The sequence below is a fragment of the Amaranthus tricolor genome, chromosome 4 (genome assembly GCF_026212465.1).
Source record: "Amaranthus tricolor cultivar Red isolate AtriRed21 chromosome 4, ASM2621246v1, whole genome shotgun sequence".
NCBI classification, from domain to species: Eukaryota; Viridiplantae; Streptophyta; class Magnoliopsida; order Caryophyllales; family Amaranthaceae; genus Amaranthus; species Amaranthus tricolor.
The window spans coordinates 3,421,078-3,439,694 of NC_080050.1; the positions used below are offsets into that span (position 1 = coordinate 3,421,078).

At 32.7% G+C, this 18,617-nt stretch overlaps 2 protein-coding genes across 3 annotated transcripts; both read left to right on the top strand.

Moving 5' to 3' along the window:
* The first annotated feature begins 92 nt into the window (after positions 1–92).
* Positions 93–11,490, top strand: LOC130809956 (protein NUCLEOLAR COMPLEX ASSOCIATED 4). Of its 2 annotated transcripts, none has more exons than XM_057675833.1 (15): positions 93–846; positions 1,321–1,413; positions 1,544–1,617; positions 1,819–1,880; positions 1,959–2,001; positions 3,023–3,117; positions 4,050–4,144; positions 7,612–7,713; positions 7,912–7,970; positions 8,064–8,238; positions 8,327–8,500; positions 9,095–9,254; positions 10,055–10,112; positions 10,323–10,428; positions 11,060–11,490. In XM_057675833.1, exons 1-15 carry the CDS (start codon positions 469–471, stop codon positions 11,186–11,188), a joined length of 1,803 nt encoding a protein of 600 aa, XP_057531816.1. In that variant the 5' UTR covers positions 93–468; the 3' UTR covers positions 11,189–11,490. The 2 variants fall into 2 exon arrangements, with proteins under 2 accessions (XP_057531816.1, XP_057531817.1); XM_057675834.1 differs by having other exon boundaries at positions 4,065–4,144.
* Positions 11,491–12,807: 1,317 nt separating this feature from the next.
* Positions 12,808–16,755, top strand: LOC130809957 (probably inactive receptor-like protein kinase At2g46850). Its single transcript, XM_057675835.1, has 2 exons — positions 12,808–13,929; positions 14,794–16,755. The coding sequence occupies exons 1-2, from the start codon at positions 13,107–13,109 to the stop codon at positions 15,909–15,911; spliced, it is 1,941 nt and encodes a 646-aa protein (XP_057531818.1). The 5' UTR covers positions 12,808–13,106; the 3' UTR covers positions 15,912–16,755.
* The last annotated feature ends 1,862 nt before the right edge of the window (positions 16,756–18,617 follow it).

Here is an 18,617-nt window from a genome sequence, read left to right on the forward strand (position 1 = left end):
TCGGCCAACTTACAACTTACTGCTACATTACATGTAATAATCATATTATTACCGGATAAAATAATTCTAATTTTATTTCTTGCATTTTCAGACTTCAACCGTTCGACTTGTTGCCTTTAACCTCTTCACCTATTGACGACTACTCCGGTATATACTCCAAAAATCGTTTCCCTGCGGCCACTCGCCACCTCCATTTATTTAGAAATATTTTTAATCTCTATGTTACCGTGATACAAATAATCCAAATTAATATGCCACATGTATAATTAAATAATCAAACTAATACAAATTAATGTTTTGAGGCAGTATCTCATAAATTTACACTTTTAACAATTTTTTTGTTAATTTTAGGATTTTTTAAAAATTTGTGCAGACGGTGGTCTTACTTATAATTTATAAATTGAGTATTTGTCAAACCCTAAACCCTTTCTCATCATCTTCCTCTCAGAGCAGAACTTCTTCTCATTAATGGCGTCCAAACAATCCAAATCAAAACCCAACAACAGCCATAAGAAGAGAGATAAGCGCAGTCTCTCAGAGCTTAAAACCCTAGGCCATCAACTTCTGTCTTCTCGAGCTCACATCAACAATTTGCCTCTTCTTCTTTCTTACATATCTCCTTCTACACCTCCTTCTTACGTTGTTGAATCTCTTCTCTCTCTTCAATCCTTCTTCTCTCCCGTCCTTCCTTCTCTTCCTCCGTCCTCTATTAATGGTGCCGCCGTCAATACTGATGCTTCCGACCCCGATGTCATTTACCGTACTTGGCTTCGCTCTAAGTTCGACGAACTTGTCAACTCTTTAATTGAAATATCTGTTGCTCCTGGCTGCGAGGAAACTGTTCGTGTAAGTTATGCAAATCCGAATTGAATTTGATGAAAAAACTAAAATTTAGGCTTTTTAGGTTTTCACTGATTGTTGATTTAGCGAGTATATGAATTTGGATTTTACCAAACTTTTTTGGAATTATCCAGAGTAATTTGCAGCTCTTTAATAAATTTGAGCTTCTCAAAAGTGTTATGGTTTTGTTTAGTGCTTTAGTTTCTATCAGCATTTTGTTCTTTCTACCAGCATATTTTTTTATTTGAATTTTAATGGTGAATAGGATGCATTTTAATGTACTTGATGTTTTAATGATTTTCCGATTAAATTTTGTATAATTTGCTTATTTGTCATTGTGTTTTTGTTGTATAATTTGAAATCTATAATACTACGCTGATGTTCTGAACTGAGTTAATCCTTGAGTACTTTCTCCAAAATGTTTGAAGCATTACTGTAATGTTGGTCAGCATTGTTGATTTTGTTTCATTTATTTGGCAGGAGGTTGTATTGGATACTATAATGGAGTTTGTGAAGCTTGGGAATGGAGGAAAGTTTTATTCTTCTTTATATCACAAATTTCTTCAAGCCATTGTAAGTGAGCTTTTGTTGTTTTGGAATTTTTATTTTTCTTGCCCCTATTTGGTGGCACAACAGTATTTGGCATATTGTCAGATTTGGTAGGATTGCTTGGTGTATAATGTACATTCTCTCTAACTTGCAGGTTACTACATCCGTAGAAGTTGAATTCTTACTAGAATCCCTTGCATCAACTTATTTTAAGTACATTGATGTGCGGTATGGCTATTTTTGATTCCCTAATGACATTTAGTTCGATGTGAACCACCATTTAATTTCTGAGTTGAAGAATATGTTGGTAGATTGTGCTGTAATCCTATGTTGTGAATAATTGATGACTTTACCGGATGAAAATTTTAATTTTATATTTATCTGATAGTTTTGTGCTCCATCATGTTCTTATTAAACATTTTGGTGCAGTTACTTTACTTTCATTTCTATTAACAAACTATGTAAAACGCTGGAATCAAACAATAGTTCAGGTATTTGATTGCCTTTTGCTCATGTTGATTGCTGCTCTTGAACATTAGAGTAGAACTTTAATATTTTATGTGTTTCAGGTGACAAACGTTTGACTGAAGATGGAGATGACTCAAAGGCAAGGTTGGTTTGTTATTCTCCTTATTTTAGGAGTTATTCTTTTTGTTTGTTGCCCGTGTGGCCCTAATAATATGTGGTTTTTGGTAAATGGTTGCTTTTTCAGTTAGCTTGTTTGACTAGTTGTTTATTTTTATTGGCTTTTAAGTTAGTTGGATAAGCTAACTAAAAAGCCATTATACCAAATTGTCAAGTTGTCAAATTGTTCTAATTTTATTATGTTTAAGGAATAGTATTTTTCTACTTTGAATATTTATCATGAGTGCTTATTGCTTAAATAAGTGTATGTTGGTGGTTTATCAATGATGATACTAATGATAGCATAATGTAGTTGAAGTAACTATATATTCCATACAGAGAGAGTGTATATTGTTAGTTAAAATGAAACTTGATTTGGGTACTTGATCAGCTATGGAATCATCCAAGAGTGTTCGACCTTCATCCATAGTGCAAAAACAAGGTCACATCACCTTATGACTACCAAATACTAAAGATTTTCTAGTTTACCGCATATTTGCTCACATTGACTAGAAAAGTCTGTTTTGCAACCGTTACCGAAATTCAGTGCCTTCAACTCCGTAACTTCTTCCTATGCACATATACAAACTTGCACTTAACGTCCTCCATGTGTAATCTACCTAATATTGATTTTACTAAAATATTTCTAGAGATGTTGTTGAGTGGTGATAACTAAGATGGAACAAATAGTTTGATAAGATTTTGTCTGCATGATTATTTTAACGTGGTAACTTTAGAGGAAAAGGCGGAACATATTAGGGTCTTATCGCTTTTGAATTCTTTGAATGGCTGTAATGGAAGTCGAATAACAATTTATTGCTTGAAAAGCTTGAACTATCCCTGGTTGTGAGGATTTAGTATATGTAATGTGTTCCTATTTAGTTCTTTTTACTTTTTTTTGTTTTTCAGTTTGTGATGATGGATGTAAATTTCTTTGGATGAGGTAGTATATCTATAGAAGTAATCATGCTACCTTCCTGATTTTTGGTTTTTGTTTTTTCTGCAACAGCTTAGAATGTTCTATAAAGAAGATCCACTTCATCTTATCCCGCATTCCTCTAGGAAACCTGGATGAGAATGTTACTACCGAGATGTGGAGTGCAGGTGAATTACCTCATCTCATGTGATATTTTAGTTTCTGCTGTCCATCAGGTTTTGATATCTATTTTATTTTAGAATTTTCCTCTTGCCCAATCTCCTTTTGTGTTTTCTTGTACTTGCCTAGTTCTGGATCTGCCATTTACTTAGGTTATCATTTGGATTCCTTCACATTATGTAAGAAAAGGAAGGGAGATGGAGGGATGAAGTTTAGTCATTTGGATGGCAAAATAGGATGGGATGGATTCGTAAGTATGGATTCCTTCACATTATGTAAGAAACTAATTACTCAAACAGTGGAAGTTTGGGAGGAAAATTTCTTCACTATTCCAGCCCCTCTCAAAACAGGCTGCAAGTTTCAAGGACTAACCAGAGGAGGAAAGTTTGTTTTGCCTCCTCATCTTAATATAATTTTCATAATTGCATGACCATTATAGGATTACTACACTTTGTTTATGAATTTGATGTTTGGTATAGTGAGAGCTCAATTTTGTGTTGACTTGATGAGGATCAGAGGTAAGATGCAAGATGCACTCTAGTTAGTTTCAAATAGGGATTAATTGTCAATAATTACCTTTAAATGATTCTGATTTTATATTTTCTTTCTTTTGACCATGTTCCAGAGTCACTGCTTAGTGTTCGTTGTACTTTTGTGAAGGCTTTAAATGCCATATTCCTGGTGACCAAGTGCTTCGTAATTTCATTTGTTAAAACTAGACCGAGCTTAATTTTCAAAAGCATTGATTGGCCTAGCTATTGCTTACATGCAACTGTTATCATTCATCAATAGCCTGTCATAGCTATGCCGTATATGGAATGGTGCTAAGTAGTTTTCCTTCTACATTTTTGCTTTGAAGTTTCTGTGCTTTTTTATCCTTCTTTCTATACCATCTGTTTGCATTATGGATATGTAATTTTTCTATCTAATTCTGATTTAGTTCTTGATGGATTAGGTTTCTTATCTAAAGAAGGTGACTCTATGGGTACAAAAGAGAAACAGAAACAGAAGAAAGAAGAGAAGTCTACCAAAAGTGTTAGTGTTTTTTTTAATTTTCTCCTAAAACAATAATCATATATCATATAGTATTAATCTTACTTTTGATACATTGGCTGCATCTTGCAGTTATTCTGAACATTTACTGATTGGGCACTTGTGCTAGCCAAAAATTTGAAGACTTGTCTCTGTAGTTTACAATGTCGAGTTGTAGAATGGGAGAGAGTAAACACATGAATATAATTTTTTCAAGATCTAGATTCTAGAGCTTCTCAATGCCCATTAGTGCAAGCACTCAATACCATGTTTTTTCTAATTAAATAATTGATTAAGTTTCCAAAGAAATGAGTGCAAAAATGCTTACAAACCAACAGTAACAAAAAACTAATTTCCAGTATAAGCCATGGTTGGATATTTCCCCACCCACCTTTTATGGGGGCTGTAGAACAAGCTTCATGTGCTAATTGAAGAAATCGACAACAACAAACAACTATTAATTAGTAATGTCTTGCTTCTTACATCTACAAGGTACATCAAATAAAAATTCCCTCTCTTTGATAATGCTGGATTCTTCTTGCATTTCTTTTTAATTGCTACATCATCAGCAAATAGCATCCTATAAACAACTGTTGTGTCAAACCCAAATGCTTCTCAAATCTCAACAGCAGACCACGAAGATCTGGAATAATAATAAAACTTAAAATGCAAATGGTGGATACTCCTAAAAACTAAATTTTTCAGGCTCTTCATCATTATCGTGTTCCACGTACTCTACAAACACTTTAATTATTGTTCCATTTTCCAAAACTTTCAGAAAACAAAATATTGTTTCTTTGTAGTACTAATCTTACCATTGTTACATTCATATTCATCCACCACTCACGAAGAAGATCTTGAATTCTATCAATCGCAGTCTTGACACCAACCTCATCATACATTTTGCCAAAATTAAATGTGCCTATTTCATCTTAAATCTTGGATTAAGCATAGTTGCCACTCCCATAAGACCATTAACTCATAACCCTTGCTTGCACCATAATTCTACTATAAGCATCATGCGAAAAAAGCTAATTTAACATAGCAATTCTAAGTGAGCAAGCACATGGAAAATAGATGTATGTTTTGGAATATTTTTATGCAAAGAATTGAAGCATAATCTTTTTAAAGCTTCTATTACTTCACTTATTCTGTACACCTTTTACCAATCCTCATCACGTGGTGGATTTTTATACAAAGGTTCTTGGGAACTCAAGACAACAAATACCTCGTTATACTTTGAAGCTACCATAAGAAGGTATAGGTTGAATTTCCACTAAGTCTTACAATCAAGTTCAAATTTTTTCGAACTATCAGAAACTAGTCAACTACTTGTTCAAATTTTTGAGCTTGTTTATCTGAAGTCCAAAAGAGACAACACTATCCCTAATTCTATGAAGACCTTCTTTGAGCACTTCAGTTAACCCCTTTTGAACAATCAAATTTAATATGTGGGCACAGCAACGCATGTAAAAAAATGTCCATGTAACAAATGTGTTTATAAGGTAATTCAACAAGCAAGATATCCATCATAGCATCATTGACAATATACAATATTTCAAGAATGGATGCATTCTTTTAGAGCATAAGGCACACCGAGTAGCAGTGACATACACAAACCTATCTTAATTAAGATGATTTGGATGAACAAATATGTATACCTGAAAACAAACAAGTAACCCGTAACATGTAACATGTAACAATACTCTAGACGCAAACAAGTAATAATATTGTTAATTCAAAAAGTTACCCAAATATTCGACTTTGAAGTTTCCATCCATTATCAATGAAGTGCCCTATCACAAGTCACTACAATGTATCCCTTTTGTTGATTAGTTGCTGTTAGTAGTCAAAGCAATCATACTCTTTGCTTTTCTCAACAATATGCCGATTTTCTTGTTTTCTTCCTCATATCTTTTCATGGTATCTTGCTTGGTTGTGTTACAACTAGATACTTTAAAAATCCTGTCTGTATTGTCTTAAAGTACTTCCTAAAGCTATAATGCTCAACCATACAAAGAGGGTATTCATGTAAGATGATCATATTCTCCAAGTCTCTTTTACCATTATCTTGGTGGAATTCATATAGTGCCAAAGTAAGAGTCTCAGTTGAATCCCTCGGCATGCATTGTGACCCAAATAATCTTGTTTGACAAAGATCTAAGCAATTTCTCTTGGCATATTTCTTTGTATGCTCAGTTAAATGACTTGTACCCACCTTTGATCCCTTTGCAAGTTGTTTTTTTTTACAATAGTTGCATTTAGCTTATATTTCTTCTCCTATTCGTTTTTATATTTTCTTTGTATTCCTTTCTAGTATATAAATATAGTCCTCTTAATTTGTGCTTATGACACCCAATTTTGTTTTTGTCGCAACCTCACTCATAAGTGAAAATCTTACAAACAATAAGATCTAATTTAGGGGTTGGAATAAAATCTAACAAAATAAGAAATAAAACCAAACAAATTAAAAAATCACCATTTAAGTATAAAATTTTAAATCGTTCATTATTGAAGTGACCTTTCGTGATATTCTCACGTCTAGTAGAGAGAGGAGTTTGAAACTTCAGGGATGCAAATGGTATGAGTGTATGAGTATGTGTATGATTGTCTTAGACTTTAAGTGAGTGAGTGTCTTGGGCATATTGTCTTATTTGATAAAGATCCCATTGTCTAATCTTTACTATTCTCATGGGAATTATTGTTCTTACAACGGTGTCTTGGGCATATTGGGCTAGAAGAATGATGATGGGGATATTAAGTTGAAATTAAATGGCTGTATATTTTTAAGTTGATTTGAACATTTAAATTCTGCCAACAAGAATAGGTTTATTTATATAAAAATTAAATATTAAATAAAATATATGTGGCGAGCCAGGGCGGGTATGACCTTATAGTACTTTCACCTACCCACTACCCATGAAGGGTTTGCCCTTTTATACCCATACCCATACCCACCCACTGCCCACCAATTATGATGTGGTGCGAAGCCCGCCAAGTTGTATCCGCCAACCATCCCTACTCAAAACACTAGTATTCTTTATTCAATGTTTTCTTCACGTGTTTCTTTTTGAGGATTAAGAGTATCAAGTGTTTGTTGAGTTCTTGTTGGTTTTCTCTTTGAAATCCAATTATGTTTGAATATTGAGTACTTTCAACCAAGCAACTAACTGAAATGATTGATGATAGGTCTTTGTATATATAGGTGGCATATGATTCAACTATATCACATTGATATTCTCTACTTTAACAATTTATTCTGTATTTGATAAGTAACTGCCTTTTTTCGTAATTCCTGTTCCACTTATTTTATTTTAGCCAATTTATTCGATATCATGCTAACTCCCCTTTTAAGTTTCTGCTTTCCTGCTATCAGTTTGTTTGTATGTGTTGCAATAAAAAATTGTTAATTTTGATTTTATCATGATCATAGCAGGAAATTTTATATTTTAAACTTTGATGCCTTCCAGGATGTTCCTATGAGTATTGTCTCAAAAAAGATGAAATTGAAGTTTACAAAGGGCTGGACATCATTTCTTAGGTTACCACTTTCTCTTGAAGTCTACAAGGAGGTAAGATTGTATTATCTTTTTGTTGGTTGATCAGTAATTGTATAATATTTGGTTATGTGCACACTAAGAAAGATGCTTAAAATCACACCGACTTTGGGGCTGTTTCAGCTAGACCAACCTGGGGTAGTTTAGCCCTTGTGTGAAACATGAGTGTAGTATACCTGCCCATTCATCCTCTAAGCTTGCAATGATGCTCAGGTGCTCGTGAATCTGCATCAGGCAGTCATTCCTTATCTGTCCGAGCCTGTCATGTTGTGGTGAGTAAACTTTATGAATTCTTGTTCAGTTTTCACTTGAATCCATTAAGTTGTGTGCCTAAGATTTTTAGTTCTTTACTTGGGGATTCGCAGTGACTTCTTGACAAGGTCCTATGACATTGGTGGAGTTGTCAGCGTCATGGCTCTGAACGGTCTTTTCATTCTTATGACCAAGTATGGCTTGGAATATGACAACTTTTATGAAAAGCTTTATGCTCTCTTAATACCTTCCATATTTATGGCAAAACACCGTGCACGATTCTTTGAGGTGAGCTTAGGATTGTATGGACTTTATTTTTGTTGCTTCTCTTTAAACTCATCTTTGTTTTTCACATATGTGTAATTCTTTTATGTAGCTGCTTGATTCTTGTTTGAAATCGCCACTTCTTCCTGCATACCTGGCGGCTGCTTTCACAAAGAAGTTGAGCAGACTTTCTCTTGTAGTCCCTCCTTCTGGAGTACTGGTTATTATAGCATTGATACACAATCTTCTACGGAGACATCCATCAATCAACTGTTTGGTTCATCAGGTAGATTATCTTTCTGCAATTGAACATGTAAAAAGGCAATTATATTTCATGGATGTAGCTTTTTGATCTATGTGTCAAGCAATTAGTCTGTTTTTGTTTGTCTTCTCTTTTAAAAGGGAACTATGGTTAATAACCAATCTATAATATGTTTGATGACCTATATTGTGCTCTTTTTTATTTTTTTATTTTTTTATTTTTTTATTTTTTTATTTTTTTTTAATCTTTCATCGTAAGTGCTGCATTTCGTGTTATTTTCTGCTCCATCTATGCTTTTGATATGAGATTCAGTAGCCAAAATTTTACCCTACCATTCATTGTTACTATGGTTGCAGTGCTCTGTTTTGCTGTACGTAAGTTTTAATCTTAGGTTCACGCCTTCTTTTCAGGGATGCCTCATCCCTAACCTTGTATGTTCTAAAAATATTTTTTCCTTAAAAGTAAGTTCATGCCCAGGGTATTTGGTGGTCCTTGATTTGAGTTCTATTTATTTGCTCTTGCATTAATTTAGCTCATATGGTAGCTCCTTTAACAAAAAAAAAAAAAAAAAAAAAAACCAGATCATTTGCATCTAATTTTATTTCTCCTTTCTTGTAGGAAACTGGTGAAGGAACTGTTTGTTATGACACAAAATCGGAGAAAGAGTCTTCTAGTTCTGATGGAAATGATGGTCATGCCTTTAATGTGACCAATGGAAAACAAGGAGTTGATCTTTTCAATAATGAGGAAAGTGATCCTTTGAGGTCAAAGGCTATGAGTAAGCATCTTGATTTATGATTTTGGTTTGAGGTGCATGCTGTGAATCTGTGATAGTTTATTGTCACTGAATGTCTCAGTACAATGAGTTTTTTTTTTTTGTTTGAAGGGACTTGGGTAGGGGAATGGGAATTGAGAGTTAATTTTATCAAAATCCATGTTTGTTTGGTGGAATTGGGAATGGGGAAGGGAACTATAATATGTCAAATCCCATTGAAAAGTGTTTTTGGGGAGAGAGGACTTTAGAAATGAGGCTTTTTATTTACAATGATAAATTTGTCCATACTAAGTGGGATAACTCTACATACTTTCTTCATATAAAATTACTTGCACTATTTGTATTTTGTTTAATCCTCAACTTTGACTTTAAATTTCTTCAATTATCTTATATCTAATAAGAGTAAAAACTATAAAAATTGACGTTATAAAACTAATAAGGCATTGAGACGAATCTAATAACATCCCTCTTGATTATGCTATTCTTGGGCATTAGTAACATTTTAATCTTTATTTATGAATAGTATGCATTTCTAACGAAGGTCGTATTTTCAGATGAATTCTCTCACAAAAGGTTAAATTGGTTATTTTGAAATATCAAGCATGGACTTAATAATTTCCACCTTATTCCCACTATATTGCCAACATGGGATAAGACTTTTTTAAAGATTATATTACCCACATTTAGACTCACAGTTTCCATTTCCTATTTGTGAAACAATCCTTGAATATTGTTTGGTGATGGTGATTGCTGATTAACAATTTCCAAAAGTATGCACGCAATAAACAATGTATTTGGAACAGGTAGTTCTCTTTGGGAGATTGACACACTGCGTCACCACTATTGTCCTCCTGTTTCCAGGTACATGCTGCTATGGCCTTCATTTTTGCGTAATATTCACACCCTGCTGTTCATCCTATCTATCTATCTATCTATCTAGCTATCTAATATCTCTATGTATCTATCTATCAATCTATATCATTTCAATCTAAGATCTTGCCTTGAACATTCTTTTGTCACTTGTGAATGATTCAACTATATCATTTTCATTCTATTATCTTTCCTTTGTAGATTTGTTTTGTCACTTGAGAATGATTTGACAGTAAGAGCAAAAACTACCGAAGTAATGATTAGTGACTTCAGTTCTGGTTCATATTCTACCATATTCAGGGAAGAGGTAAGATGCTGATACTTTTATTTCTTTGCTCTGGTAAATTAAGGGCAATTTCAATTATGAGTGACATGATAAATAGAGGGTGAGGTGCGGAACGCAAATTCCTGCCTTTCTAAGAGTGTTGATTTTTGAATTGTCTTTAAATACTTTATTTATAATCTAATCCAGATATATTTGGTCTTAAATCTTCAATACAATTGATATCACATTTACTATTTTGACCTCAATCGAAACTTGGTGTATTTAGATATGGATTTTTATCGTGTATAATGAATGAGCTGCAAGGGCTGTGATGTAGATAATATTTTCAACCCAAAATGACTTCTGAATTAAGCTCGTTGACATACGTGTTGATGAATCTTTACTAGATCTTGTTTTTGTAAAGGCAAACAAAGGGAAGAAAGAAATTATAGGTAAACAAGTTGTTTTGATTCAGAGTGTATCTTGTTTATGACTTAATTTTAAAGCATGCTACATACATAAGGGCTAATCAGAAACTCGATTCTTTTACTCACAATAGATCACATCACATAAGAAGTGGAACTTTTCCCGTGACAAATTGTTGTCTAAATTATCGATACGATTCTCTACTTTTCCTGAAAACTTGTCAAACTGTTCTCATTTTTAATTGCAGATGAGGCGGAGGGTCAAGCAAGTTCCTCTTGCATTTTATAAAACAACACCAACCTCTTTGTTTTCGGAGTCCGATTTTCCCGGCTGGACTTTTAATTTTGATGGAAGCAATGAGGATGTGAAGACATAGAATTTTATTCTGATGTAGAAAAAAAGTTGGAACCTTAGCATTCATTTCATGTAGTGACCACAAATGTTTACATGCAGTAAACTATTTGATTTTGTTTATTGAATAATCATGTAGTCTCAAAATATTTTTTTCTCTTTCCTTTGGGAGATTTACATTATTGTGGGTGTTTGGTAGTTGTGACAAGACGAAATAAGGCAAAGCCATTGTCATAGTTTGCCCCAATCGGTCGCACCTCTCTGGACTACCCTTGGGGCCATACTTTTGCCAATCTGGTAATTATTTTAAGTGAAATCCAGACAAAATTTCATGTTCATGCCTCGCCTTGATCTGGTGTTGAGGCGCATATTAGAATGACTCCATTCGATCTTCTGACTATTAAAAATTTTGGTATATTTGTTAAAATATTATATGATAAAAAAAAGATTATTGTGTTGAACCAATTTAATGTATAAATACTTGAAAAATATCTAAAATTAGAAGTAGTGTATAGTTATAAACATATAATGACATTTATCTATTAATTTGATTGAGTATTAATGTATCATAAGCTATTAACTTTTTGTGTTGTATAAATTATGGTTTGTGAGAAACTTTAAATGACTTCTTTTCTAAAAAAAGAATTGACAAAAGTTAAAAGTTCTTGGTCAATTAATAATTACTAGAGCTCTTGTGAGATACTATTTTTTGGTGAGAAGACTTCAAAATAAATAGTTTATATGCTAATAATTACATCATTTCTTGGGCTATTTAACTCATGTATGAGTAACGTCTCACGGTGAGACCATTTCATATAAAAATTTGTGTAGGAAAATCGACAGTAATGTTCCCAACTATGGATGTTTTAATTCTAAAAACTTCGACTTTGAGATATTAGTTAAAAATTCTAACTGTTGGAGCATTTTATTTTAAAAATCTCAACTTTGAAATATTATTTAAGAATCCTAAATTTTTTTAAAAAATTTAATTAAGAATCCTAAATTTTATTTTAAAAATTTAAAATGATGTCGCATATTCATTTTTACCTCTTAGAGTTTTTATCACTAATAGGTTAGATCTTCTAAAATAATATATCCCAAAAGTTAGAATTGTTAGACAATATATTGAAGTTTGGATTTTTTTTATTTAAAATGCCAATTGGAGTTATTAATTTTAATTTTCATATTAATTAAAAATATCAACTTTTGAATATATTTTAACCTAAAATCTCAACTTTGAAATATTATTTAAAATTAAATATCACATATTCGTTTGTAACTCTAGTCGTGGTCATTAAAAGGTAAGCTATTTTATAATAAAATACTCATAAAGCAGTTAATTAATTTCATATTTATATTTTTATTCATTTCTAAATTTTATCTCTATTATTTTAGTGTCTCAAGAGTTACAACTTCAGATATCCTATTTGTTAGTTACATCGTGTTTAAAATCAAACATTATAATCAGTTATGAATTATTTGCCAAATACCCTGAAACAATTAAAAAAAAATTCCATTGAAATAATAAAAAAATTATTTTGGAGACAAAAAGCTCGAAACCATATTTGATTTAGACTTTTAATAGGAGTATGAATTGAATAATGAATACCTTGAAAGCCAAATTTCACCCCCAAATCCAAGTTTAGTACACCCCTCGAGGGGGTGAGAAGCTCAAACCCACATAGTATTTGTAGGCCTAAACTGAGACCAACCGTCTTCACTTCCCTCTTTTCTAAGGATTTAACTCCAATGCAACTTTAACTCTTCTCCTAAACTAATTAATCAATGCAATTACTAATCACAAATCAGAAATCACACAATAACATTGCAAGATTAAACCTTTCTCCACTTTTACATTCATTCCACCAAGAAAGACTCTTTTTTTTTAGTTTTTATTACCATCATTTTTCTTTAAAAATTTCCATTTTTGGTGGGAAAAAAAGATGCCCACTTTAATTTATGCTTTCATATTCACTTTGTTCATGACTTTTGGGCAATTTGGTGCAATACCCATTTCTAATTTCATCCAAAAATCACTTAAAAATGATAAAGTTACAGCCTTTAATCATCAAAATTGCAAGAATGAAACTTGTGGTAGTTTTCAAGTATCATTCCCATTTTACATAAATAATGTATCATGTGGGTGGTCTAATAACCCACCTTTATCTAATTTATTTCAACTCACTTGTATTAATTCAACTTCCCCTTACCTCAACATTGATTCCCAAAATTATAGAGTTTTGGAATTCTTTGATGATGGGGTTTTGGTAGATTTTCCTGGGTTTTCTAACACTTGCCGCCCTTATAATGATTTGAACTCATTTGGGTTTAAAGGGAGAGGGAATGATTGTTTTGGGATTTCTAGTGATAATGTGATTGGTTTGTATGATTGTGAGGATTCTTTTTTGTGTAAGGCTAATTGTGAAGCTAATGATCTGCCTGGTTGTGATAGGAATGGGAATGGGAGCGGGCCAGCTTGTTGTTATCCTTTAGCTGATCATAGCGTATGGCATATTGGAGATGATTTTGATGTGTTTTCTAAGTTTGAGTGCAGGGGTTTTTCTTCATGGGTTGTTCCAAGAGGAATGAATTCTGGGAAAAGAGGGGTAAAATTGGAATGGGCATTTCCTATGAATTCATCTCAAGAAATTTGTGATGTTAATGCACATAAAGTGAATGCTACTACTGTTAAGCATGGATTTAGGTGTTTATGTAATGATGGTTTTGTGGGAGATGGTTATGTCAATTCTACTGGATGTTTGAAATGTGAGTTTCTTTACCTGTATTCATCTTGCTCTCTCTTTCAATTTTATACTTCTATATTATAGAATTAATTGATTTTTGATGTTTGTTTTGCCACTTTTATGTACTTATTATGTAATTTTATTTATTTTATATTCTAACTATGTTAATGCTTATATGACAATGACTATGCCAACACCTTAACTATGAACCAAAACAAATCCACGAGAGAAATTATTAGTGTCAGAAGTAATTTCTTTTTTTGCTTAGCCAACATGATTATATGCTCATTGATGAATTAATAAGTCATGTATACCTTAATAAATCTCAAAATTTGTGACATTGATCATGGGAGAAGCTAGACTCAGGCCTGCATAGGTCATAGCCATGGTCATTGATAAAAAATACTATCATTATTGTTGAATTGTACAACATCAAAACAGAATAGTAATAATCGAGTTGATTCTTGGTCCGTAAAGATCTATCTCAATATTTGCGACAATGACCATGGGAAATCTAGGCTCGAACTTGCATAGGTCGTAGTCTGGGATATTGATGAAAAAACTCTATTATTGTTGAATTGTATAACAAAAAAACAGAATAATGGAAGTCGAGTTGACTCTTGGTCCATAAAGATCTATCTCAATATTTGTGACAATAATCATGGGAGAATCTAGGCTCACGCCTGCAAAGGCCATAGCCTAGGTCATTAATTAATATAAAAATCCTATTATTATTGTTGAATTGTATGACATTATAAAAACATAATAATGGTAGTCGAGTTGATTCTTGATCAATGACGATCTATCTATGATTTGGTTTAGTGGGATTGTGTATAAAAATTTTAGTTTGTTCTTATTCTGTTAAGGAAGTAATGTTTTTGTGTAGCATGCTTCAAGGATGGAAAGGAAGAATTTGGTACAGATTGTGAAGCAGGAAGACACAGCAGAAGGAAGATGATAATACTAGCAGGAGTTTTGACATCAGCTTTAGCCCTTGCCTCATTGTTTGCCCTTCTATGCATGATAAAAAGGTCAGTGAAATGTACGGCGTATGGGTGTTCCCACAAGCCGGAATATTGCAGCACATTATCATTCCGAAAATCTTGTAACACGCGGCTTTTCACCTTACATGAACTAGACGAAGCCACAAATGGATTCAACGACGAGCAGAAAGTGATGGAAAGTTGTGGTGGCAGTGTCTTCACCGGAACCCTTAAAGACGGTTGTCACATTGCAGTTCAGAGGGTGAAATGTGAGAATGAGAAGGAGCTCATGCAAGTATTGACACGGGTTCAGCTCTTATCCACCATAATGCACCGCAATTTAGCTCATATCTTCGGTTGTTGTATCGACTCTGGTTACTCTCCTATGGTTGTGTATGAATTTCCCGAAAATGGAACCCTTCAACACCATTTGCACAAAAGGAAAGATCAAAATATTGGGCTTGATTGGTACAAAAGGTTAAGCATTTCTGCTCAAACAGCTAGTTTACTTGCTTTTTTACAACATGAGGTTTCTCCTCCTGTTTCCCATCATAATCTTAAGACAAGTACCATATTTCTAGACCTAGATTTCAATGTCAAACTAGCCTGTTTTGGGTTGTTTAGTGACATAAATTTGTATAACACTGATGTTTATGAATTGGGTGTGTTTCTTTTGGAGATTATCTCGGGCTCAACCCACATAGATATGCCTACAATCGCCTTTCAGAAGACTAGGGACGGTAAGTTAGAGGAGATCGTCGATCCCCTTCTTTACTACCACGAACAACCTCCTTATAGACGAGAACAGATTCACAGAGTTGCTGATATCGCTATGCGCTGCTTGCTATTTGGTGGGGACGGAAAGCTTAGGATGCTCGATGTTGCTCAAGAACTCGTGCACATCACCAAGGACAGCATCGATGGAGGTAGTAGATGGGGCCCCGCATTGGAGGAGACTTTCTCAAATTCGAGTCTTCTTCAGATGATTTCTGTATCTCCTGATTCAATCTATGTCCCCTGAATCTTAAAATGGTTTATGTTTTCTTACGTGCTTATGTTTTCTTGTTTCTTCTATCTTGTAAGTTGTTAATTGTTACTGCATTTTGTATATGCATATATATTATTAAGGGGAACAATGTTCATTCTGTACATATCTCAAGTTATTTATGCTCTAGTCTATTCTCAATGTGGCCAGAGCCTTGTTTTTCAGACTCATCATTATCATATCCAATATCCCGCTCGAAAGCAGGGTCTGAGTAAAAAAAAATGACGAATAATTCAAACCTGTACTCCCTTCACAGGGAGGGCTAGAGGAATACGGTCGATTTTACTGAAGTGACATTACGAACTAAAGAAAATCACTCGTGAAATCATTTTGTACCTCTTACTAAAGTGACGTTACAGATGATATTTGCTATCAAATGTTAGTTGAAAACAACCGTTTTGTAACTACAAGAGTAATATTGTGTAATTCTAATCCTAAACCCTGTCTAAATGAGAACAAATCAATAACACCGAGTAAATGAAATAGGAACACATAATACTCCCTCCTATTCTCCCTATTAGTCTCATTTTCAAATAGAGTTAAGTCACTCTATTAGTCACATTTTCATTTATAATGTGTATTTTTTACTTTATTACCCTCACTCACATTACCTTATTACAATTATCTAATGAAAAGCCATTAACAATTTACTTACTACACTTTTTCTTTTTTTTCTAACGGGTCCCATTTGACCAACCTAAAAATTAGTGAAAAGCTAAATGGGACTAATTAAAAGAATATGAGGGAGTAATACTTTAATTGTTACCCTGTAACCTATGTTAAAATGTACAAAAACTTGATTTGAGTAGTAAATAGGAGGGTCGAGTATCACTTCCAACTTGTGTCACTAAAACTAAGAACATATGTCATGACTTGACATAAGGCACGACAATCACGATATGTGATCAACTCAACACGACATGATTTCCATAGTTATGAAGTAGGCTGGTAAGTTGTCTACATCACTAGCACTTAAAAGATGTAGTGAATCCAAAAAGAAAAGGATAAAAACTTTGTGACAAAAGGCAAAAAAGTTTGAAATAAACAAAAGTTGTGAAGAGTCCTAGAGATCTAATGGGCTTTGCAAATACTTCTCTTTTTCCAATAGGTTAATTATATGTGATAATTGTGATTAGGACACTTTGGACTGTGGAGATTACCTTCATTTGCTCATGTTGGGACCACTAAAAGTTGGGGTTTGTGAATAAATGACAATCAACAAATGAAATCAATTAATGTTTATGAAAATTAATGAATCAAGATTATTGTATCAAGGAATGACCCTTTCCCTTATGATGAACTCTTGCTTTGTCTTTTCACATGTTCTCTTGGCCATAATACTATTAGTTTTTTGATTTTGAAAATTTTTACTACTTAAAGATAATTTAACCCTTTTATAAATATTATTTAATAGTTTTTTTTATAAATGTGTTATTTTCAAACTTAGAAAGAAAATATAAACTCCCAAAAAAATCAACTTAATCATCTTTAATCTTTATGAATGAACTTTTCATGATATTTTTTAGTGCTAGTGGTTTTTTTCCTAGATGGTAATACTAGTATACCTATGAATTTAACTTTATATCTTTGATTGTCTGCGGATGTTCTTTATTTTGACGGAGTTAAAGGTTTATAATTTTTTGGCTTCAAATTATAATGAATTAGAGTAACATGACTCATTAAATCATATATACTTCTAATTTAGAAAGAAAATCTTAACTCTTAGAAAAAAGCAACTTAATCATCATCTTTATGATGTTGGTGTTGCAAATGATGACCGCTACCAAAGATTAATCGCAAACAACCTCTTTATTAAATTATCATTAATAAGGTTAAAACTATGTATATCTGATTTTTCCAAACTTCGCTTAGATATATTGGATTGATGGAAAATGATAATAATCTTTAATTGGAGCCCAAATACCTTTCTATGATGAAGTTAAGATTTGTTTCCACAAACATAAAGGAAATGCAAAAACTCCCCTTTATTTGTACTTTTCATAATTCATTTACTTTTTCACTTTAAAAAACAAATATAAAGACTATATTGTAAAATACGGTAACGGACGTAATTGTGATGATGGAGCGTTGATGTAGTAATAGGGATAATAGATTATTATAACACTTAAATATTGATTAAAATTTTAAGATATCCCTTAATACGACTCAAAACGCAGTTTGTTTACACATTTACAATACGACAAATATCGGTTCGTTTATTTTGAAAACATTTAATGCTATCTATCGAGACTGATGAATTATTATTAGTAAAATAAGGCCATAAACCATCAGGTTAGAATGTTGTGCAAGGCAGAAATTTGCCCAACCAAACTCCTATCCAACAGAAAATCCTTTTTAAGAAACAGGAATTAATACAAATCTGATAAATTAAATAAAAAAAATTAAAAAAAGAAATGAAAATAGAAAAGAGAAAGAAAGAAGATAAACTAATACCATAATTGAGGATGGAAACCCAGTAACATATGATTAAAATAAATTTAATAGAAAATCAGGTCTTATCTTAATGAAAATAAGTATTATTTTTTTACGTAAAATCTTAATTAAAATCGAATTTTATCTCCCCATCACGCCGCCTACTAAAAATAAATAAATTTAATGAATTCCAACTAAATTAGCATACACCAAATATTAATTAACAGTTTTTTTTTTTTTATTTTTTTT

Coding starts and splice junctions, on each gene's coding strand:
- LOC130809957 (XM_057675835.1), top strand. CDS start 13,107: ATGCCCACTTTAATTTATGCTTTCATATTCACTTTGTTCATGACTTTT. Junction 13,930..14,793: donor TTCTACTGGATGTTTGAAAT/GTGAGTTTCTTT, acceptor GTTTTTGTGTAG/CATGCTTCAAGGATGGAAAG.
- LOC130809956 (XM_057675833.1), top strand. CDS start 469: ATGGCGTCCAAACAATCCAAATCAAAACCCAACAACAGCCATAAGAAG. Junction 8,239..8,326: donor ACCGTGCACGATTCTTTGAG/GTGAGCTTAGGA, acceptor TCTTTTATGTAG/CTGCTTGATTCTTGTTTGAA. Junction 8,501..9,094: donor TCAACTGTTTGGTTCATCAG/GTAGATTATCTT, acceptor CCTTTCTTGTAG/GAAACTGGTGAAGGAACTGT.